The sequence below is a fragment of the Oncorhynchus kisutch genome, unplaced genomic scaffold (genome assembly GCF_002021735.2).
Source record: "Oncorhynchus kisutch isolate 150728-3 unplaced genomic scaffold, Okis_V2 Okis07a-Okis12b_hom, whole genome shotgun sequence".
Taxonomy (NCBI): domain Eukaryota; kingdom Metazoa; phylum Chordata; class Actinopteri; order Salmoniformes; family Salmonidae; genus Oncorhynchus; species Oncorhynchus kisutch.
The window spans coordinates 205,274-229,511 of record NW_022261984.1 but is presented as its reverse complement, the minus strand read 5'-3'; the positions used below and the strand labels follow the sequence as shown (position 1 = coordinate 229,511).

The following is a 24,238-nucleotide window of genomic DNA, read 5'->3' as shown; positions in this document are numbered from 1 at the left end:
ATGGGCGAGGTGATGCTTTTCCTTAAGTATTAACACAAATTAAGGCATTCTGTGTGTGTGTGTGTACGTGCTGTGTGTGTGTGTGTGTGTGTGTGTGTGTGTGTGTGTGTGTGTGTGTGTGTGTGTGTGTGTGTGTGTGTGTGTGTGTGTGTGTGTGTGTGTGTGTGTGTGTGTGTGTGTGTGTGTGTGTGTGTTCATTCGTGTGTGTGAAAGAGAGTGATGGCTTTAGTCTAAAATGCTGTTGGCCATGAGCCCAACCTCACCAGTACCACTCCTCTCCTCTCTCCAGACCCTCCCTACAATCCTCCCCACAATCCTCCCCACGTCTCCAAGCGTCACACAGCAGATTACAGCAGCAGAGGGGGAGAGATGGATAGACACACACAGAACGATGGAGGAGGGGAACAAACGAGGAAGAAGAGAGGGGGAAGGCTTATGAAGAAAGACGGGAAAGAAAGAAGGAGAGGAAGTTGTCTGGTCGTCCAGACCTCAGCTGTAGTCGGCCCCACATCACCTAGGCTACAGTATGTCTTGTCAAAGTAGACACAGAGCACAATCATTATTCAAAAGAACAAATTGCCCTGTCGTTTTTCTCTCTGTACAATACTTTGGTAATGACATGTTTGGTCCAAACAGGGAGCCGTAGAGGCTTGGTTTTGATTAGAGCAACAATGTTCTAGCACATCCCAAGTGCTATGACACATTAACAGGAGCTCACACACACACACACACACACACACACACACACACACACACACACACACACACACACACAGTGAGTGTCGCATTATCAGGGGGGGAAAGTCAGTCGACCTCCGAGCGCCGCAGAACAAGTCAAATTACCATCATTATCTACCTCCTTAAATAGCCAGAGATAATAACGGTCCACCGGCAATAATAATAGTAGCAATTCTTCCTCGGCATTATGTGAAATAACAGGGACCGAATTAGCCGTTGCGCTAACTGAAAAATGAAAGGGTTGTGTTCCTTGAGAGGTAAGCGTGAGTGTTTTTTCCATTGTCGTCTGCGTTGAAAGGACAAATTGGCTGTTGGTATAGAGGAGGGGTCCTTAGACCTGGCTGCTGGTAAAAATAGTAGGCCATCAACCTGCCTGTGGCACTGGCACAGTTCCAACGCAAACAAAAAAAAACAAGTCAGGAGGAATAACAGGATGGGCCCCTGTGAAAGTATGTATGCACAAGTTCATGTCTCTTAGTGTGGGTCAACGGTGTGTCACATTCCTCCTCGCTCAGGGACAATACCAAGTCATGTCTACAGATGGAAGTGCCAAATATCTCGGAATAAACCTTTGGGGAAGGAAAATAATATTATGCATGTCTGAGTGTGTGTATTTTTTGTGTGTGTCCATGTTGCACTCAGCAAGTGTGTGAGTGTGTGTTCCTGCTAATTGTGTGCTGACTTATGGTGGCGCTGTGTGTCAGTGGCACTACCCAGGTCACAGTGGCTACATTGGTTGCCTCCCAGGTCTTGAACATCTTATGCTCCCTCTGCCCCTTGGACCCCCTCAGTCCCGCAGGCCTGGCGACAGCTGCTTCATTCCGGCCTTGTCAGCCCCTGAGCAGAATGTGTGTGTGTGTGTGTGTGTACGCACGTGCCTGTGTGCCTGTGTGTGTGTGTGCGTGCGTGCGTGCGTGTGTGTCGGGGGCCAGGCCACGGTGCTAATGTCCCCTCATTAGGCAGGCTGTGGGGTGGTGACATCCTGAGCAACACTCTATTCAAACAGCCACTTCCCCTCGTTCCCCTTCGCTCCGCACCGACCGACGACTTCCCCCCGCCGCAGGAAACTAAGGCAGGCCAAAGAAAAATAAAGACCCTCACTCTGAAAAGGAGAAGAGAGAGAAATACCCACACCTTTTCATGTATTTGAACAGGCAGCGACATCCAAGATTGGGGTGATTATGGGCAATGCTTGAAAAATAGAAACAGAGATTTGTCAAAAAAGTATTTTAGTACAATCTGAATCGCATCAGCCCAACTCTGTTTTACCCAAACATACTGTATCAAACTATAGCTCTGCATAAAATCCAACTGTCCTTTATCTAGTTAATATATTTCTATTTGTAATATAGTGTATTTCTATGGTTCAGAGCTCTAGACTGAATCAAACTCCCTGCCAGTTAGATGTCTCCGTTCTTTACAGATCATAGGGACTACATATGGCCTCTGTAGATACAGTACAACCTCTACTACACACATCTATAATATTCACAATCATCATTACATGGTGGATATAGAAGAGAAGAATTGTATTTTTTCAGAAGGAACATGCAACGTCAAATTTCAGATAAAATAATGAATAATCGTTATTTCCAAATTATTAGACGATGCCCATCGCCTCAGTGTTGTGTATAAAAAGCATGTCTGAATCATATTATTACACTGCTATAAGACTGTAAAAAGAGTTGAATAACCTTGTTACCATATGGTTTCCTGCTGTGTGGTAGTTGTTGCTGTAAACCCAGCACTGACAGGGCCATAGGCCACACACACATCAATACACAGGGATTAGCTAGCAACACACTGGCAGCTAACATTATCGTTGTTTACAACACACCAAGACTAAATAAACCATTTGACAGACAAACACACAATGGCCTATAAACAACTCATAAATCCACTAGCACCTTCAGGAATATAACAGAATAGAATCCAGGTTGATCATTCTATCTTTCTCTCCGGAGATTATAATAAGCAAAACATGTTTTTTACCCAAAACCAGGAAAGACACAATTTAATGTTGAACTGGACACTAGAGATTGTGTACAACATAAGGTGAAAACAAACAAGCTGCTAGCCAGTTTCTGAATATCCTGTATTTGGTATTTATAATGGTTTTAACCGGTGGGGTAGACGGACAGCTCTGTTTCTGAGTGTGCAACACAGTGGGGTGTGGGGAGTGTGTGAGAGGTCTGGGTGCGGCACACACACACACACACACACGCACATGCACACGCACACTCTCTCTCTCTCAGGGCCTGTAAGAAGTAGGAGGGGGTCCATGGGAAAAGGCTGGTGGACGACTCATCTCCCTGATAAGACACAAGCAGATGGCCCTGCATTGCTGTCGTTCCTGAACACACACACACACACACACACACTCACACACAGACTCTGTACGCATACACTGCTGTCGTAGCAACGACCCCAACACAGTACGTTCACAAAGAAAACACTATTAGAAGACACTCTGTCTCTCTCCAACCCACTCCAGTCGTCGATCCATCCATCTATCCCTTCATCCAAACACCAGAGATATCATGCAGGAGACAGATCACCCTGACCCCGTGAGTGATCCTGACCCCGTGAGTGATCCTCACGTCCCATATTGATCAGTAGCTGCAGCGGGAGACAGGAGACGACAGGGTGAACGTATGTTCACACAACACCGGTGTTACAGTGCTACAGAGCCGCAGACAGATGACGCCCACATTGTTTCAGTGTGAGGCTTCGTGTCACAGCTCTGCGTCTTATGCAAGGCTGAGGATCAAATCCAAATGAGATCATTTGCTGTGACTTGGCTGGAAAACTCTGGGTGATGTTTTCAATGTCCATTCCATAACCCCTCGAACTCAGGGAAGACTTAGTTAGTTAGGCTATTTTCATCAGATCATTGGAAGTACAAACTATCGTACAAATGATTGATCTCTACGTTTATAAACTGGAAATACAATAAAAATATCTGAGTTTGATTCATGCGTTTTCATCAAACAAGAGACAGACGTTTTAAAATATGAAGAATGTCTCCCGATAGTAGGAAAATAATTCACTAGAAATTGACGATGTGACAAAACAGAATATCTTAGAGATTGAAACATACTCTGTGTGTTAGTCGACAAAACAACGAGAACATTGAAGGATCTCCAGAGCATTTTAATATTCCATGTCTGCCTCGCAAAAATAGGGAGATTGAGGGAATTTAAATCATGAATATTAAAATATGCAGTTGAAACAGAAACTACTACAAACTACACTGACAAATGTTTATTAAATGGCATAACCGCAGCAAATTAAATAACCAAATTAATTCATATTCTGATTAAAAGGAAAAAGGGGGCCCTAAATTAAATGTCCACAGCGTGAATTATTTTTAACGTGCGAGTTGAAAAAAGTTCAAAGCAAAAATAGGTTTGGACGTCATATCTTCATGCCTGACGCTTAGATAAACACGTGGTGGCCGTATAATGAATGGCACCTTGTGCGTCTTCCCTCTCCTAAACTCTCCTAAACTCTACATGCCATCTAAACCACAAACTTGGGCACGCAGACACACACACGGTAAACGTACAAGTGGTCCACATCCACCTTACACACACACACACACACACACACCTTTGCTCTCCTCTCCTCCTCTCACCTCAGATTCTACCATGTCTCTGCTCTCGTCCAGAAATAACAGGACCATACTGCAGTAACTGACGTAGTTAAACACACCCCTACACCTTCTCCATTTTTCCACTATGCACACTCTCACTGACACTCCCCACAAGCCAATCTAACAACACCAATGGAGAGAGAAAAAAAGAAAAAGAACGCGAGAGAGAGAGAGACCGCTACCTTAGAGCAGAGTCCCCCCCCCCCCCCATCCCAGACCCTAATTACCCAGATCCCACAGTGTAATTAACAGTGGTTGAACCCCTCTAGGGGGTGACAGTCAGAAAGAGAAGGCCAGCAGGGACCCCCAGGCTTGGGGCCCGGCTGGAGGGCAGAGTGAGGAGAAACAGGGTTACGGAAGGACCAGGGCTCGGGAACAGAGGAGAAACGAGGAAGAGGTCAAAAAGAAAGTAGCCTCCAGGCTTCATTAGCGGTAGGTAAGATCCCTCTCTCCGGTCTCCAGCCCAGAGACACACACACACACGTGAGGATCACTCCGGTCTCCAGCCCAGAGACACACACACACACGTGAGGATCACTCCGGTCTCCAGCCCAGAGACACACACACACACACGTGAGGATCACTCCGGTCTCCAGCCCAGAGACACACACATGTGAGGATCACTCCGGTCTCCAGCCCAGAGACACACACACACACACGTGAGGATCTCTCCCGTCTCCAGCCCAGAGACACACACACACACACGTGAGGATCTCTCCGGTCTCCAGCCCAGAGACACACACACACACACGTGAGGATCACTCCGGTCTCCAGCCCAGAAACACACACACACGTGAGGATCACTCCGGTCTCCAGCCCAGAGACACACACACACACGTGAGGATCACTCCGGTCTCCAGCCCAGAGACACACACACACACACGTGAGGATCTCTCCGGTCTCCAGCCCAGAGACACACACACGTGAGGATCACTCCCTTCTCCAGCCCAGAGAGGACGGCGCCAATGAAAACACTACAGAGCTACAGTCCATCCAAACCTGATAAGGACAGACCACACAGTAACACCCAGCCACTCAGCACCACTTCCACCGCTCAGCTAGGATACACTCACTCACTCATTGTGACTGGGTAGGCATTGCCTTGGACTGGGCCATTTCCTCTGTCCCTTTGAAAACAGTGACCCTATAACTGGGACTTCCTGTGTTACACCCAAAGCGGTCCCCCTCCTTTGGGCCAATGACGCAGTGTCCCCTTCCTCTATGGCCACTTCCCCGGTGATAGGACTACCTTACTCATCGAGTGTACTAAGGGGGAGGGAGGGAGGGAGGGAGGGAGGGAGGGAGGGAGGGAGGGAGGGAGGGAGGGAGGGAGGGAGGGAGGGAGGACCCCAGGGCTTAGGGGCTGGTATTAGAGCTGAGAGAGAGAGAGAGAGAGAGAGAGAGAGAGAGAGAGAGAGAGAGAGAGAGAGAGAGAGAGAGAGAGAGAGAGAGAGAGAGAAAGAGAGAGAGAGAGAGAGAGAGAGCGGTAGCGAGAGAGAGCGGTAGCAAGAGAGAGCGGTAGCGAGAGAGAGGGATACATAGAAAGAGAGAAGTGGCATGGCGCTTCCTCCACATATCCCCTTTCACCTCTCGTCTCCTCCAGCCAAGGCCAGCCAAGACCCGCACACACATCAGCTCGCACCCGCACACTCATGGAGCCAGAGACAGAGCCAGCCCTGTACAGAGAGAGAAAAACGCCACTCTTTCCCTGACATACTCACTGGTTCTACAGGTACTTGAACACATGCAAAAGATAAGAAGGGAAAACACAAAGTACCTAGGTGTCTGGCTAGACTGCAAACTCTCCTTCCAGACTCATATCAAACATCTCCAATCGAAAATCAAATCAAGAGTCGGCTTTCTATTCCGCAACAAAGCCTCCTTCACTCAAGCCGCCAAGCTTACCCTAGTAAAACTGACTATCCTACCGATCCTCGACTTCGGCGATGTCATCTACAAAATGGCTTCCAACACTCTACTCAGCAAACTGGATGCAGTCTATCACAGTGCCATCCGTTTTGTCACTAAAGCACCTTATACTACCCACCACTGCGACTTGTATGCTCTAGTCGGCTGGCCCTCGCTACATATTCGTCGCCAGACCCACTGGCTCCAGGTCATCTACAAGTCTATGCTAGGTAAAGCTCCGCCTTATCTCAGCTCACTGGTCACGATGGCAACACCCATCCGTAGCACGCGCTCCAGCAGGTGTATCTCACTGATCATCCCTAAAGCCAACACCTCATTTGGCCGCCTTTCGTTCCAGTACTCTGCTGCCTGTGACTGGAACGAATTGCAAAAATCGCTGAAGTTGGAGACTTTTATCTCCCTCACCAACTTCAAACATCAGCTATCTGAGCAGCTAACCGATCGCTGCAGCTGTACATAGTCTATTGGTAAATAGCCCACCCTTTTCACCTACCTCATCCCCGTACTGTTTCTATTTATTTACTTTTCTGCTCTTCTGCACACCAATATCTCTACCTGTACATGACCATCTGATCTTTTATCACTCCAGTGTTAATCTGCAAAATTGTAATTATTTGCCTACCTCCTCATGCCTTTTGCACACATTGTATATAGACCCCCCCTTCGTTTTCTACTGTGTTATTGACTTGTTAATTGTTTACTCCATGTGTAACTCTTTGTTGTATGCTCACACTGCTATGCTTTATCTTGGCCAGGTCGCAGTTGCAAATGAGAACTTGTTCTCAACTAGCCTACCTGGTTAAATAAAGGTGTTCTCAACTAGCCTACCTGGTTAAATAAAGGTGAAATAAAATAAAAATAAAAAAAACCTCATACACATGATGGTATCTGTGGTCATGCAGCCCATCAGAGATGCAGAGAATGGTGTAGTCACAAAACCCTCAGGAATAAAAGACACTGAAAATATTATAATATCAGACACGCAGGCAGAAACACACACACATGCAACAGGCCTCGGCAGAGGAAGGAAAACAGCCCGTTAAACACAGCCAGCACACAGGCAATATATCCTCTGAGGGGAAAACAAAGCACGACACTCTCCTAGAAAATTAGCCCACTTTCTCTCTCGCTCTCATTTTTAAACAACGCAAACACACACTAACAAATTCTTGCATGCAACAGCACAGCGATGAACTGAACGGGGGAAAAACACCCCTCCCTCAGAAATACTATGTTAATAGGTGAATTAAGGCCCCTCTGATCTACACTGAAGAGGATGACATTAAGTCCATTATTGACTCAGACAAAACTAACTAGGAGATCTAATATGATGTCTGCCATGCCTATAGGGAGAGATATTACTATAGCAGGGTTTACATTCAGATACATACAGCCTATAGCAGGGTTTACATTCAGATACATACAGCCTATAGCAGGGTTTACATTCAGATACATACAGCCTATAGCAGGGTTTACATTCAGATACATACAGCCTATAGCAGGGTTTACATTCAGATACATACAGCCTATAGCAGGGTTTACATTCAGATACATACAGCCTATAGCAGGGCAGGTGTAATAGCCTACACTCCACAAATGCAGATTTCAGTTGATGGGGTAAAACCACATGAAATAACAAAATGGTTGCACATGTACAGAAGTTATATAAATATTTATCTTACATTAGAAAATATAGGACCACTTGAAAATGATAGATAATACAGATTATACAGGCAGATATGTGTATAACCAAAATGACAGCAATAAGGAGAGATTGTGTGGTACTGAAATGGAGAGGTATTGGTTGAAGAGAATACAGCAGATGTAATCGATAGTTCGGTAATGACCTCGCTGTAAAGCAGTCCATCTAAGCCGTCAATGTATTGACATGAACCAGACAGACAGACAGACAGCTCCATGCTGATGATGCCTGCCCTGCTATATCTCCTGACTGCAGTGTCAACCCCCGTACTCTATACACAGTCCTCTCTGTACACAGTCCACATCTTCTGAACATATACCCTTCTTGCAACTCGTGTGTGAAATATATGTGACATTATTGCATTGTCTGATCTGCTTTTGCATCGTGTATATTTTCTTAATTTAAATATGTGTAGTTCATTCTGCTTGAGTGCAGGACATGCAGAGGAAATCCATTACGATGTTAAAATGTCACCAACATGAAAAATCTATTGATATAGGCCTATAGTAATCATAGTTCAGAGAAAATGATAACGCATTCATTTAAAGATGTTTCAAATCTTAGAACTGAGAATTATTCACAAAGTGGTTAGGGGAAATAAATACAATAGAACTATTGCAGAGTTCTGCTAGAATCCTCTGCTATAGGCCATGAGTTCTGATAGAATCCTCTGCTATAGGCCATGAGTTCTGATAGAATCCTCTGCTATAGGCCATGAGTTCTGATAGAATCCTCTGCTATAGACCATGAGTTCTGATAGAATCCTCTGCTATAGGCCATGAGTTCTGATAGAATCCTCTGCTATAGGCCATGAGTTCTGATAGAATCCTCTGCTATAGGCCATGAGTTCTGATAGAATCCTCTGCTATAGACCATGAGTTCTGATAGAATCCTCTGCTATAGACCATGAGTTCTGATAGAATCCTCTGCTATAGACCATGAGTTCTGATAGAATCCTCTGCTATAGGCCATGAGTTCTGATAGAATCCTCTGCTATAGGCCATGAGTTCTGATAGAATCCTCTGCTATAGACCATGAGTTCTGATAGAATCCTCTGCTATAGACCATGAGTTCTGATAGAATCCTCTGCTATAGACCATGAGTTCTGATAGAATCCTCTGCTATAGGCCATGAGTTCTGATAGAATCCTCTGCTATAGACCATGAGTTCTGATAGAATCCTCTGCTATAGACCATGAGTTCTGATAGAATCCTCTGCTATAGACCATGAGTTCTGATAGAATCCTCTGCTATAGACCATGAGTTCTGATAGAATCCTCTGCTATAGACCATGAGTTCTGATAGAATCCTCTGCTATAGACCATGAGTTCTGATAGAATCCTCTGCTATAGACCATGAGTTCTGATAGAATCCTCTGCTATAGACCATGAGTTCTGATAGAATCCTCTGCTATAGACCATGAGTTCTGATAGAATCCTCTGCTATAGGCCATGAGTTCTGATAGAATCCTCTGCTATAGACCATGAGTTCTGATAGAATCCTCTGCTATAGACCATGAGTTCTGATAGAATCCTCTGCTATAGACCATGAGTTCTGATAGAATCCTCTGCTATAGACCATGAGTTCTGATAGAATCCTCTGCTATAGACCATGAGTTCTGATAGAATCCTCTGCTATAGACCATGAGTTCTGATAGAATCCTCTGCTATAGACCATGAGTTCTGATAGAATCCTCTGCTATAGACCATGAGTTCTGATAGAATCCTCTGCTATAGACCATGAGTTCTGATAGAATCCTCTGCTATAGACCATGCACCTGGCATTTCAAACATGAAATAACACTCAACAATAATAACAGTAATAAAAGTATAATGGCATATTTAGAAAATTGCTGAACTAGTTTAATAGCAAAAAAATAATACAATAATACAGTATTATTATAATTATAAATATACCATTGTGTTCATGCTTGGCCCATTATTAACATATATTAGTTATAATAATAACCTACATAATTACTATAGTTAATATTTTCCACTAACATTTCTGATGTGTTAATCCACCTATTGCTTGTATTGGGATCAAATACCGCTGCATGCCAGCATCTCAGATGCTGTAACAATACCGAGAAGATAAGAGAAACATGTCAAGCTATAGAAGCGACTGTACCTCGTCTGTAAGGTCTCGGCCCATTGTCGACCTGTCGCACTTCAGAGGAAGCCGCGTTACAGCACCCGCCTTGCAGAAGAGAAGGGAAGAATTTAGAAGGGCGAGCTAATTAAGAGCAGATATTTAGATTGAAAACATACCCTGGCGATGTAAATGCTACCGGCCCTATTTCTTCAAGATTTCCTCGATATCTTCCTTCGCCTGACTGGCATTAGACCCTCACAGAAGAGGTGCGCCGCGGCAACATTTTACGAGCCCTAAGTAAATCCTTGAGTTGTTCCACACCCCTCAGCTTTTGAGGCGCAAGGGAAAATAAAGTGGCATGGCTTAATGCTGGTTTATTGAGGGGGAATTAGCCTACTAGTGATGGACCAATTAGAGGCGCAGTGATATCACTTAACTGCGGACTGTTTAACTTGCAAAGGTCGATATTAATATCCATGCATGTACCCAAAACAAAGTACTCAATTACGACGTCAAAATATTATTACACCGTAATGCTGTGGAAGGCTTAAAAAGATAGTTGAACATAATTTACGGGGAGTTTACATAACGAAATATGATAATAATTTCCCTGCAGATTATACATAAAATGATCCGCACATCCTTAAATATAAAGAAAGCAGATGCAATTATTTGACAATGTGTTGAGTCTATTTTATTGACTTAACTCGTGTATCTGCTTTTGTAGATATAATTTAATATTTAATATAAGGTTGTTTATAAATCCTCTTATCACCAACAGACAAAAATAAAAACCAAAAGCCAGGCGAATAGAGAGGAGGTAGGCCTATATTCCATTTTATATAGGGTATAGGCGTAATCTTCGTTGTAATTCTTAATAATTTACTTCAATTACAAGCATTATAACGGTTGGATTTGCATGGAATGTATTCGACCATGAAAAGATGGCAGTCAAGGAAAAAAACAGAGAATCCAAAAATGAAATGATTCTTACTAGAAGTCTGGAGAAACGATGCGAAACATGCCAGGCCTTTCCCAATAAATTTTTTGCCATTCATGGTTTCTGAATTTTCGATTTCGTTTCTTATATTTACGTTTAAAAGGTAGCCTGATTGAAAAAGACATGATATCTAAACAAAATTAAAACCATGTCTCTCTCTGTTTGCTTGTCTCTCTATTAGTACTCATGCAAAAGGCAATGTACGCATTTAATTGAAATGCACTTCCTATTTTGATTTGATTGGATCGAATTAGCACATTACTCGTCGTAAAAATACACTTCTAATATGAGAAGCAGGTGTTGACATAGTGTAACGTTGAGGTTGCAAATGTTATAAATTAAATATATAAAAAAAAAATAATAATATCCAACCAGGTTAAATGATTGTTTTTACAATTCATTCTATGGTAATTTAGATAATTGTTTTGGTTTCTTTTGAGGTGACATTCCTTGGCAATATAATTGCTCACCTGCTGTAAATTGTGTTTGAACATATGCATGCTATTCTATAAATGAACATAAGAATTGAAAAAAAAAAAAGGAATCATACACGAACACGTAATTATTGCATGTTCCCTGATGACTTGTATAGGTAGGCTACTATGCAGTGAATGTATAAATTCAGAGGATATCAAATGGTCTGAGACTGGATTCTTCGCTGCAAAATCACAACCAGCACCCGTAAACAACATGCCCTCACTCACATCAACACATACTGCTCCTGCTTGCGTCTCAATCGATTGCTTTGAAATAATTTGCACTAACACCGATAAAAACGCACCCATGACTCATGTCACTTAGCTGATCTTTAAAGGGAGGATTTGAAACACGAGCCCCCATAACACTCATTTCTCCCAATACCCCAAGGCGCGCGCGGCTCGGCAAACACAAAGTCATTATCGGTTAGATTCCAATAAGGCAGTCTGTCAAGGTGAGGCTTCTTTGGAGGATTTTTGTCATGCCTACTAAACATGGAAAGATGCCTTCTAAGTGGTGCGAGGGAGGATAAATAACAACGAGTCCCACAGCTGATTATATTGAAACAACGGCGCGCATTTGTAAAAAGGGGGATTACGAAACGTGAGTCCCAGCAGATGCTGGATGCTCCTCCGTGTATGAGCGCGGGGCCCATCCACCTGCACGCAGATGCCGCGCGAGGACGAATGAGACTGAGCCAGGAGCATCCTCGTGCGATATGGTTCCGTTATTCCAATCGACATGTCAATAGCTTTGCAGTAGTTTATATTAATAATACACACAGCTCAAAACATGTGTTGAAAGTGAGAGGATGCATCATGCGTGTCCAATATGATGTGCAGGTGTGCATGAAAAAACAGAGGCCACTGACAATTCTCCACACATGCCTCATACATTTAGAGAAAGGTCAAATAAAGGGAATCATGTGTGAATCATTTCACTGAATAAGAGCAAACAATTTCACACATTTCGGTGAGAGAACACAGTCATGGAAATATTGGCAACAGGGTTTAAATCACTCAAAACAACGCGTATTTATTTTCAATTGCTTTAAGTAATTGCTCAATTAAAAAAGCAATATTCATATGCACAACATCGGTGATAAAAGTAGTAGAAAAGACTGTGATTCATAAAATAACCACTAATACGTTTATTTTCAAACTCGACACGGCAGAGACTGGCGATTGCTCAAGGTCTGCCTGCCGCGGCCTTCGCATGCGTAACAGCGTGTGCATGGTACGGAGACACACACAGGTTCCACTATGATTAATGACCAACTAACTACCCTCCTTTACAACTCCCCTTTTCTCTTTCTACTCCTTTACCTCAACGCAGTGTACATCACCAATGAAACCATCTCCCCACAGCCACACTCCTTTAAAAACCACAACGCCGAGATATTTTATACTTCTCAAAAAAAGACAAAGTCATAAAACACACGACTGTGAACAGGAACGATAACGGACGCTAGTTGTCGGAGGAAATGTGAACTTCCCTCAGTTATAGGTATCCGTTATCGCTCTTCCAGGCTCTGGCTATTCACTCACGGTTGCCTGTCTCTAGCCCGTGTTCGAGGCTTCCTGAGCGGACCACATGTAGTCAATTAGCCCGACCCAGAGGGCGACTCTTCCACAGTCTTTATCAGCGCGGGGTTACACAAACACTACAATTTCTGCTTTTGAACTATATTGCACAGACAAATTAGGAGGAGTGGGGTGAGCGCAACCGTAACCAAACGAGGCAGGGGACAATCCGGGGAAATAACTCATGGCATCTTATATTTCGTCCCTTTTTGTAAACATTAAAATGTATGCTGTCTTTTATTGGAACTAATATGCAATTCAATTACAACATTTGATCATTATTTCAGGAGAAGAGTGCAGTGCACAATGTCAGGTGCATATACACTCACAAGCACACACACCAGACCCAAACTGCACAGGATTACTATTCAACAAAATAGCCCAATGCAAGGCAAATAAAACACAAAAATGAAGACTGAAAAATGCAAAAATGAGGAATAATCATGTCAACCCACATAATATTAACTCTTTCAAAAACAAAACATTATCCCACACACACTCACATATCCCCCCCCCCTCTCTCTCTCACACACACACACACACACACACACACACACACACACACACACACACACACACACACACACACACACACACACACACACACACACACACACACACACACACACACACACACACACACACACACCACCAGCAGCAGCAGCAGCACCTACCACAACACCTAAACACACACCAAGTGTCAAAAAAAAGTTGGGGAGGTATTTATACCTCAAATAAACACACAGGCGGGACACATCACAACTAAGAAACAGACGGATCACCATGAAAGATAAAAGACAGAAAAACAGATGGTTGAATGAAGAGGAGGGGACTCACCTGCTGGGACATTCTGAAGAGGAGGTTGCTCTGGTCAGTGCTCTGTTGCTGCCATGTCCCCATGAAGCCAGGCTCAGCACTGGGAGGTCTGGTGCTGAACTGCATGGAGGACCTCCCCTCTGCTCCCTTAGCGCTGCGGCTAACTATGCTAACACCTATGGCACCACTGGAGCCACCGCTACTGCTACTGCTGGAGACGGCTGTGGGGCTAGCGCTGTTGTTGTGGTGCTGGTTGGAGGTGATGCTGCTGGTAGAGGTGGTAGTCGGGGTGTTGGCGGTGCCGCTCAGGGTGGACTCTGGTGCCCTCTCGCTTTCTGGGTCTCTGGGCGCCTGGCTGCTTCTCTCCTCGCTGCTGCCTCTCACATCCAACCCTGCCTCCTCGGACTAGAGAAAGAGGGAGGGGGGAGAGAGGGGGGAGGAGGGGATTTAAAAAAGTCAGTGAAGGTGGGTTTGGGATTTTGGGGGTTGGGCTGTCGTTTTTTTCCCCCTCTTCTTTTTGAACAGAGGGAGCTTCTAGAGGAGAGGGAGTGTGAGAGGGTTTCTCTTGGCGGCCGGTCGCTGAGGAGTGTGTGCAGAGTTCATTCTGGAGGAGAGCGCAGTGTATTTCCTCAGGGTCTTCAAGTGGGAGAGGAAGAGAGGGCAGGATGAGCAGAATGCTGAAGGTAAGGAGGGAGGAGGAGAGCTGGAGACGAGGGGGGGTGAAAGTGAGGGAGGAGGGAGAGAAGAAAGGAGGGATGGAGGAGATGATGTGGAAGGAGGGGTCTCTCTTTTTTCTGTCAGCGGCCCTCTTGCCTTTAACCATCTGCCAGTCATTTCGTATGGGCTGTCCTCAGAACACACACACACACACACACACACACACACACACACACACACACACAACCAGAAATCACTTGCAAAACAAAGTCACCCATGCATAACCTGGAAACTCTTACCCGCTCATTCTCAAGCCTGAAACACACACTCAAACTCACTTATATACATACACACACAAAGTAGGTTATCTGTAAAAAATAAAACAGAATTTGTAAAAAAATGTAATAAAATAAAATAAATGTCACACTCTTGGCAACAAAAAAACCTTCTTACTATAATCTAATCTAAAGTAAAAATATGCACATGCAGCATTCCAAACCAGAAATAACAAATGACAACCCAATTACACTCAAATAGAATGCAGAATTAAATCAATTAAATGCAGCCAGCTTCCAAAATCAACCAGGAACCAAAAAAAACTAAACATTTGCAAAATATTGCAAACATGATAAAAAAAAGTCCCATGCATCTCTGTATAAAAACATTCAACCTAACCATCAACATAATACATGAACTTCTCTTACCATCAAATCTCTCTATCCCAACGTAGACATTAGGTGTGAAAGTGTGACAGCAGCAATCCACCCCTCCCTGCCTGCTTCTCTCTCTCCCTCTTTCTTCTTCTCTCTTTCTCTTTGCTGGTGCTGCCTGTCCCTTCTCTTGCTCTCTCTCCTCCCTCCGTCTCTCTGTAACTCCTCCGCGCTCCGTAGCAGCAGCTGTGTGACTGAATGCCTGGGTGTGTGAGCGTGTGTGTGTTTGCATGTGAGAGGAGTGAGTGTGTGAGGACCAGCGCAGGCTCAACTGAGTCAACTGCGCCGCTCCTTTTGGAGACGCTCAATGACATCGCGCTTACGCTCCCACACACACACACACACACACACACACACACACACACACACACACACACACACACACACACACACACACACACACTCCTCCCCTCGCTACTGAGGGGAGCTGGGGAGCGAGCTTCACTGGAGAAGCCGTTTGCGCTGCGAGCGGCCAGCGCATCTCAGAGCATCCAGTTCTCCTTTGGGACCTCCACCGCTCACCACAACACACACACACATGCACACACACACACACCTGCACACTCCTTATGCTGTCTAATACAACACATTTAGCTCTTAATGTTTTGGGGTAAAAGCTATTTTTTTTGTTTGTTATACATAACAAGCCAAATAGTCTGCTTTATCATTTTTTTCCATACATAACACTCAGTATTCTTTCTGATAAAGAAATACATAAATTGTGATCTAGAGATATTTGGTGATATGAGAACACAAAAATGTGCAGACGACACGGCATCATTAAAGTCTGGAGCCTTTGTCTGTTTTATCCCAATCTCTATAAGACTAATGGAACTAAGGAGGCAGCCACACACACACACACACACACACACACACACACACACACACACGGAAACCCTGTGTGGATGCTTTCAGATTTTAATTAAGGAAAAAAATGAGGAAGAGGCTCCATTTGAGCCAAATTGGTCCCCACAGCAGCACAGCCCCACAAAGGTATGGGAATACAAAGAGAGCGGGAGGAGAGAGAGAGAGAGAGAGAGAGAGAGAGAGAGAGAGAGAGAGAGACTGAAAGAGAGAGAGAGAGACTGAAGAGAGAGAGAGAGAGAGACTGAAGAGAGAGAGAGAGCGAGAGAAAGAGAGAGAGAGAGAGAGAGAGAGAGAGAGAGAGAGAGAGGGAGAGAGAGAGAGGGAGGAGGAGAGAGAGAGAGAGAGAAATAAATAGAGACTGAAAGAGAGAGAACTATTGAGACTGAAAGAGAGAGAGACTGAAAGAGAGACGCTATATAGACAGGGAGAGAGGAGAGAGAGCGCTATAGAGAGAGAGAGAGAGCAGAGAGAGAGCGCTATAGAGAGAGAGAGAGAGAGCGACAGAGAGATTTAGAGAGGAGGAGAGAGAGAGCATGAGAGAGACAGAGAGAGAGAAAGAGAGAGAGGAGAGAGACTGAAGAGAGAGAGAGAGAGAGCGAGAGAAAGAGAGAGAGGAGAGAGAAAGAGACTGACAGACAGAGAGAGAGAGAGAGAGAGAGAGAGAGAGAGAGGAGGAGGAGAGAGAGAAATAAATAGAGACTGAAAGAGAGAGAACTATTGAGACTGAAAGAGAGAGAGACTGAAAGAGAGACGCTATATAGACAGAGAGAGAGGAGAGAGAGCGCTATAGAGAGAGAGAGAGCAGAGAGAGAGCGCTATAGAGAGAGAGAGAGCGACAGAGAGATTTAGAGAGGAGGAGAGAGAGAGCATGAGAGAGACAGAGAGAGAGAAAGAGAGAGACAGAGATTTAGAATGAGAGAGAGGAGAGAGAGCACTATAGAGAGACAGACGGAGAGAAACAGAGAGAGAGCTCTATAAAGAGACAGAGAGAGAGAAAGACAGAGATTTAGAATGAGAGAGGAGAGAGCACTATAGAGAGAGAAAGACAGAGATTTAGAATGAGAGAGAGGAGAGAGCACTATAGAGAGACAGACGGAGAGAGAGAGTGAGAGAGAGGAGAGAGCACTATAGAGAGACAGACGGAGAGAGAGAGTGAGAGAGAGGAGAGAGCACTATAGAGAGACAGACGGAGAGACAGAGTGAGAGAGAGGAGAGAGCACTATAGAGAGACAGACGGAGAGAAACAGAGAGAGAGCTCTATAAAGAGACAGAGAGAGAGAAAGACAGAGATTTAGAATGAGAGAGGAGAGAGCACTATAGAGAGAGAAAGACAGAGATTTAGAATGAGAGAGAGGAGAGAGCACTATAGAGAGACAGACGGAGAGAGAGAGTGAGAGAGAGGAGAGAGCACTATAGAGAGACAGACGGAGAGAGAGAGTGAGAGAGAGGAGAGAGCACTATAGAGAGACAGACGGAGAGACAGAGTGAGAGAGAGGAGAGAGCACTATAGAGAGACAGACGGAGAGAGAGAGTGAGAGAGAGAGAGACAGAGTGAGAGAGCTCTAAAGAGACAGAGAGAGAAAACAGAAAAAAATTAAGAGAATGCTCTCTTCTTCTAAATTACTAGAACAATGCAGTGACATTTCCCCCCCATCTATTACTGCTCCTATCTTCCTCTCTACCTCCTTTTATCATCCCTCCATCATCAGAGAAAAAAGGACATACTGTGATCCCCGGACCGCGGTGGCGATGTCACTGTGATCTTTGAGAAGCGAGGGATAAAGAGAGAGGAAGAGAATTAACTCATCTCCTCCGTTAAATTAAATGGCTTCTGATGTATGAAGCCACTTCGGATTTTGTGGCAAATTGTAGGAGACGGCGGCTGCCTGTCTGTCGGTTAAAAGCCTCTGTGCAGTGCTAATGACGGCACTGGGCTAACCTTTACAGGAGATTAGCACTGTAGCATTTACCTCCAATTGGTACAATGGAGAATTTTGGAGCAGACGACGAGGAGACGCCGAGGAGGGGGAAGAGGGAGACAAAATGGTTACAGGAACTTAAAATACCTTTTTCTGTCTTTCACCTTTATTTGGATTATTGTATCTTTCTCTTGTCATCTCTCTCCCGCTCATGTTCTCACTATTCTCTTTCCCTCTTTCTTTCCATCCCTCTCTCTTCTTCCCCCTCCCTTTCCCTCTCTCTTTCCATCCCTCTCTCTCCTTCCCCCTCCCTTTCCCTCTCTCTTTCCATCCCTCTCTCTCCTTCCCCCTCCCTTTCCCTCTCTCTTTCCATCCCTCTCTCTCCTTCCCCCTCCCTCTCCCTCTCTCTTCCCCCCCCCCCTCCCCCTCCCTCTCCCTCTCTGTCTGCGTTTTGTCTTTAAGCATAAACGCGCGGTGGCCTCTACAAAAGCCACAGGCAGTCTGAGCCGCGTGGTAAAGGGAGTAGGTGTTCCCTTTCCATTAGTGTGTCATGCTCTGCTTTTAACCACACTGTGAAAAGGTAACGCACACACGGCAGGAGCATCACGCTAATTACATTAAGTGACAATTCAATGGCCGACGCTCCTTTCTACTCTCCATACACATCTCTCACTCGGTCTTTCTCTCTCTCATTCACACACACACACGCATGCACACATAACCACACACACAGGCGCGCACACACACACACACACATCCCCCTCTCTCTGTAAATGTGCTGGTCTCTTAGTTTTTCGAGTGGCACTCAGTGTTTCAAGTCAACCTGGTGGCTCAGCTCCTGATCTGGCCTGTTAATGGCTGTTATTTGTGGGAGGATGGAGAGGAGTCTGCCAATATCCCTCGCTCTGTCTTTCTCTCTCTCTCTCTTTACTGCCCACTCTCCATCCTTCTCTCTTGTAATGGCAGTGGCCATGGAGGAAATAGAGAGCCAGAGAAGAGAGGGAAAGAGAAAAGAGAGGAAGAGAGGGGGAGAGAGAGAAAAGAGGGAGAAGGAGGAGAGAGACAGCTATAGAGAGACAGAGGGAGGAAGGGAGAGAGAGAGAGCGAAAGAGAAAAAAAGAGGGAGAGAAATAAGGAAGGAGAGAGAAGAGAGAAAGAAGGGTAAACGCAGAGGCAGAAAGAGTATCACACGTCAGTAATAGAGTCCTTTATTAAAAGTATTATTCTGTAGGACTTGAGATTCCCCTCGGAGCCGGGGGCCATGTCCAAGCCCATATAATTAACCAGAGGCTCAGCTACGGATCAATTACCAGACAAGCAAGTGATAGTCAAATCAATGGAAGATCATCAGGCTCGTTATCAGTGTTGCAACTCATTAGAATAAAAGTGAAGAGAGAGAGAGAGAGAGGGAGGGAGAGGTGGCACTGCAGTGACTAGGGGGTGGGAGGGTGTGCGTGATGTGGACGCGGTGGGGGGGGGGTTGTGTGTGTGTGTGTGTGTGTGTGTGTGTGTGTGTGTGTGTGTGTGTGTGTGTGTGTGTGTGTGTGTGTGTGTGTGTGTGTGTGTGCGCGCGCATCTATATATGAGAGAGACAGAGAGAGACAGAGAGAGACAGAGAGAGAGAAAGACAGAGTGAGGGACAGAAAGAGAGAGAGTGAGGTGTCAGTATTCATCTGTGTGTTGAGCTAGTGTGTAGTTATTCACTTAGATCTGTGTTGTGATAGTTCACTGGTGTGTTGTAGTGGTTCTCTTCCCCTCTCTCCCGGTGGGGACAGACTTCCTGGGCAGCACTATATGACAGGGTGCAGTTCATTTCATAGATGGGCTGCATCCACTCAGGCTTGCAGGGATCAATACGAGTCTGTGCATGAGGTTACTCCCCTGCCATAGCATCCCACACCCAAGTGACCACACTCTCTAGTCTATTCTGAAACATCGAGTTTCAGTGAAAGGCAGTTGGACAGCTGCCAGCCGTCTTTCTACACTAGACCACTTACAGAATGTCCACAAACCTTACAAATATAACAAAGCTGAGCTGTATTCATTTGTTCATTCATTGATGTCTTAATTCATTCATTTATTAATTAATTCAATGAATGAATGAAATTGTTCACTCACTCCTACATGACTGAACATGACAGTTAACATCTCCCGTTAGCCCAAATCAGCCTCTCTATTACACCAGACCATGAATGGTGCTGGGTGACGACATCGTCCCCTGGGTCATTTGCACATCACAGGAGGTCATGACTGGACAGGAAATGGTTCCAACCTTGACCTCTGACCTGTCCCAGATGGTACCTGTGCGCTCGGCCCAGAGGGGGGCACTGTGTACCCCTTCTGTCACATGGCCCCTATTGTTTTATGATGGGATATTACACTATTTACAGCTCAGAAATCTAGATTTTCATAGAAGTATTTTATTAGGTCCATTGATTTGATAGTTGTGTAGAGTAATACAACAAAAAACATATGAGTGAGTTGGACTTTTTTTCCCTAAAAACGGAAGACTGTAAAACATTTACATTTGAATCATTTAGCAGATGCTCTTATCCAGAGCGACTTACTCATAGTGAGAGCATACATTTTCATACTTTATTTGTCCTGGTCCCCCCTGGGAATCAAACCCACAACCCTGGCGGTGCAAGTGCCATGCTCTACCAACTGAGCTACAGGGCCATTAAAAGGTACTTCACTGTCGATTATAATGATTTGCTCATCAAATGCAACATTTTAACGAATAATATTCCAAAGATAAAGATCGAAAGAGAGATGCTACTCTACGGCCTTCCTTCCTGCCCTGTCCTTCCCCTCAGGGTTGCTAAACACCATGATAACTCCACCACTTCACTGCTCTCTTCACCACACCACCTAGACCTCTCTCTCTTCACCACCTAGACCTCTCTCTCTTCACCACCTAGACCTCTCTCTCTTCACCACCTAGACCTCTCTCTCTTCACCACCTAGACCTCTCTCTCTTCACCACCTAGACCTCTCTCTCTTCACCACCTAGACCTCTCTCTCTACACCACCTAGACCTCTCTCTCTTCACCACCTAGACCTCTCTCTCTTCACCACCTAGACCTCTCTCTCCCACTGCTCTCTTCACCACACCACCTAGACCTCTCTCTCTTCACCACCTAGACCTCTCTCTCTTCACCACCTAGACCTCTCTCTCTTCACCACCTAGACCTCTCTCTCCCACTGCTCTCTTCACCACAACACCTAGGCCTCTCTCTCTTCACCACCTAGACCTCTCTCTCTTCACCACCTAGACCTCTCTCTCTTCACCACCTAGACCTCTCTCTCTTCACCACCTAGACCTCTCTCTCTTCACCACCTAGACCTCTCTCTCCCACTGCTCTCTTCACCACACCACCTAGACCTCTCTCTCTTCACCACCTAGACCTCTCTCTCTTCACCACCTAGACCTCTCTCTCTTCACCACCTAGACCTCTCTCTCTTCACCACCTAGACCTCTCTCTCTTCACCACCTAGACCTCTCTCTCTTCACCACCTAGACCTCTCTCTCCCACTGCTCTCTTCACCACACCACCTAGACCTCTCTCTCTTCACCACCTAGACCTCTCTCTCTACACCACCTAGACCTCTCTCTCTACACCACCTAGACCTCTCTCTCTTCACCACCTAGACCTCTCTCTCTTCACCACCTAGACCTCTCTCTCTTCACCACCTAGACCTCTCTCTCTTCACCACCTAGACCTCTCTCTCTTCACCACCTAGACCTCTCTCTCCCACTGCTCTCTTCACTACACCACCTAGACCTCTCTCTCTTCACCACCTAGACCTCTCTCTCTTCACCACCTAGACCTCTCTCTCTTCACCACCTAGACCTCTCTCTCCCACTGCTCTCTTCACCACACCACCTAGACCTCTCTCTACACCACCTAGACCTCTCTCTCTTCACCACCTAGACCTCTCTCTCTTCACCACCTAGACCTCTCTCTCTTCACCACCTAGACCTCTCTCTCTTCACCACCTAGACCTCTCTCTCTTCACCACCTAGACCTCTCTCTCTTCACCACCTAGACCTCTCTCTCTTCACCACCTAGACCTCTCTCTCTTAACCACCTAGACCTCTCTCTCTTCACCACCTAGACCTCTCTCTCTTCACCACCTAGACCTCTCTCTCCCACTGCTCTCTTCACCACACCACCTAGACCTCTCTCTCTTCACCACCTAGACCTCTCTCTCTTCACCACCTAGACCTCTCTCTCTTCACCACCTAGACCTCTCTCTCTTCGCCACCTAGACCTCTCTCTCTTCACCACCTAGACCTCTCTCTCTTCACCACCTAGACCTCTCTCTCTTCACCACCTAGACCTCTCTCTCTTCACCACCTAGACCTCTCTCTCTTCACCACCTAGATCTCTCTCTCTTCACCACCTAGACCTCTCTCTCCCACTGCTCTGTCTGTCTGTTAAAGTTCAATAACTAAATGGGACAAATTGTCCAAGTAGGGGTACAAGACAGTCTGTATCCAGTCCTGGAGGCCTCTCTCAAAATTAGGGGTGTTAAAACAATCATTGGAGGAGCCAATTTCCCCAAGCTCTTACAGTGGGGCTGAGTAGGCCTCTTCATTTTCTGACGGAGCGAGGGAACCTGTTAAAGTAAACAACAGAAGGGAAAAAGAGAGGGAGCAGGGCGGGAAGTGATGAGGTGCTCCAAAAGTCACAATTATTAAATGATGATGTTTGTTGCCTTGTTATATTGCAATTTTCTTGCTCTGCTGAAATGAAAATCACGGCCGAAGCAAAACCAAATAAAATGGACCTTTCAGATGACAAAAAGAGAAGGAATGGGAGGTAGAGAGAGGGAGGGCAGGAGGGAGAGAGGGAGGGCAGGAGGGAGAGAGAGGGGGCAGGAGGGAGAGAGGGGGAGGGCAGGAGGGAGAGAGGAGGAGGGCAGGAGGGAGAGAGGGGGCAGGAGGGAGAGAGGGGGAGGGCAGGAGGGAGAGATGGGGAGGGCAGGAGGGAGAGAGAGGGAGGGCAGGAGGGAGAGAGAGGGAGGGCAGGAGGGAGAGAGGGAGGGCAGGAGGGAGAGGGGGAGGGCAGGAGGGAGAGAGAGGGGGAGGGCAGGAGGGAGAGAGAGGGGGAGGGCAGGAGGGAGAGAGAGGGGGCAGGAGGGAGAGAGAGGGAGGGCAGGAGGGAGAGAGAGGGGGCAGGAGGGAGAGAGAGGGAGGGCAGGAGGGAGAGAGGTGGAGGGCAGGAGGGAGAGAGGGAGGGCAGGAGGGAGAGAGAGGGGACAGGAGGGAGAGAGAGGGGGCAGGAGGGAGAGAGAGGGGGCAGGAGGGAGAGAGGGAGGGCAGGAGGGAGAGAGAGGGGGCAGGAGGGAGAGAGAGGGGGCAGGAGGGAGAGAGAGGGGGCAGGAGGGATAGAGGGAGGGCAGGAGGGAGAGAGAGGGGGCAGGAGGGAGGGAGAGAGGGAGGGCAGGAGGGAGAGAGAGGGGGCAGGAGGGAGAGAGAGGGGGCAGGAGGGAGAGAGGGAGGGCAGGAGGGAGAGAGAGGGGGGCAGGAGGGAGAGAGAGGGGGCAGGAGGGAGGAGAGAGGGGGCAGGAGGGAGAGAGAGGGGGGTAGGAGGGAGAGAGAGGGGGGAAGGAGGGAGAGAGAGGGGGCAGGAGGGAGAGAGAGGGGGGAAGGAGGGAGAGAGAGGGGGGAAGGAGGGAGAGAGAGGGGGCAGGAGGGAGAGAGAGGGAGGGCAGGAGGGAGAGAGAGGGGGCAGGAGGGAGAGAGAGGGGGAAGGAGGGAGAGAGAGGGGGCAGGAGGGAGAGAGAGGGAGGGCAGGAGGGAGAGAGAGGGGGCAGGAGGGAGAGAGAGGGGGAAGGAGGGAGAGAGAGGGGGCAGGAGGGAGAGAGAGGGGGAAGGAGGGAGAGAGAGGGGCAGGAGGGAGAGAGAGGGGGAGGAGGAGAGGAGGGAGAGAGAGGGGGAAGGAGGAGAGAGAGGGGGGAAGGAGGGAGAGAGAGGGGGGAAGGAGGGAGAGAGAGGGGAAGGAGGGAGAGAGGGAGGGGAAGGAGGGAGAGAGGGAGAGGAAGGGCAGGAGGGAGAGAGAGGGGGCAGGAGGGAGAGAGGGAGG

At 46.6% G+C, this 24,238-nt stretch overlaps 1 protein-coding gene across 4 annotated transcripts in view; it reads right to left on the bottom strand.

Annotated features, from left to right (window-relative positions):
* bnc2 (basonuclin zinc finger protein 2) overlaps nt 1-24,238 on the bottom strand; it is a 276,585-nt gene that overhangs the window by 161,999 nt on the left and 90,348 nt on the right. Inside the window, exons 1-2 of one of the 4 annotated variants that reach the window (XM_031814512.1) lie at nt 15,355-15,668; nt 14,015-14,398 (exon numbers count right to left, since the gene is read on the bottom strand). In XM_031814512.1, coding sequence (XP_031670372.1) covers nt 14,015-14,398; nt 15,355-15,357 — 387 coding nt within the window. In that variant the 5' untranslated portion in view covers nt 15,358-15,668. Of the gene's footprint in view, nt 1-14,014; nt 14,399-15,354; nt 15,669-24,238 lie in introns of those variants that run through there. The other 3 variants (XM_031814509.1, XM_031814513.1, XM_031814510.1) reach the window with 3 other exon arrangements.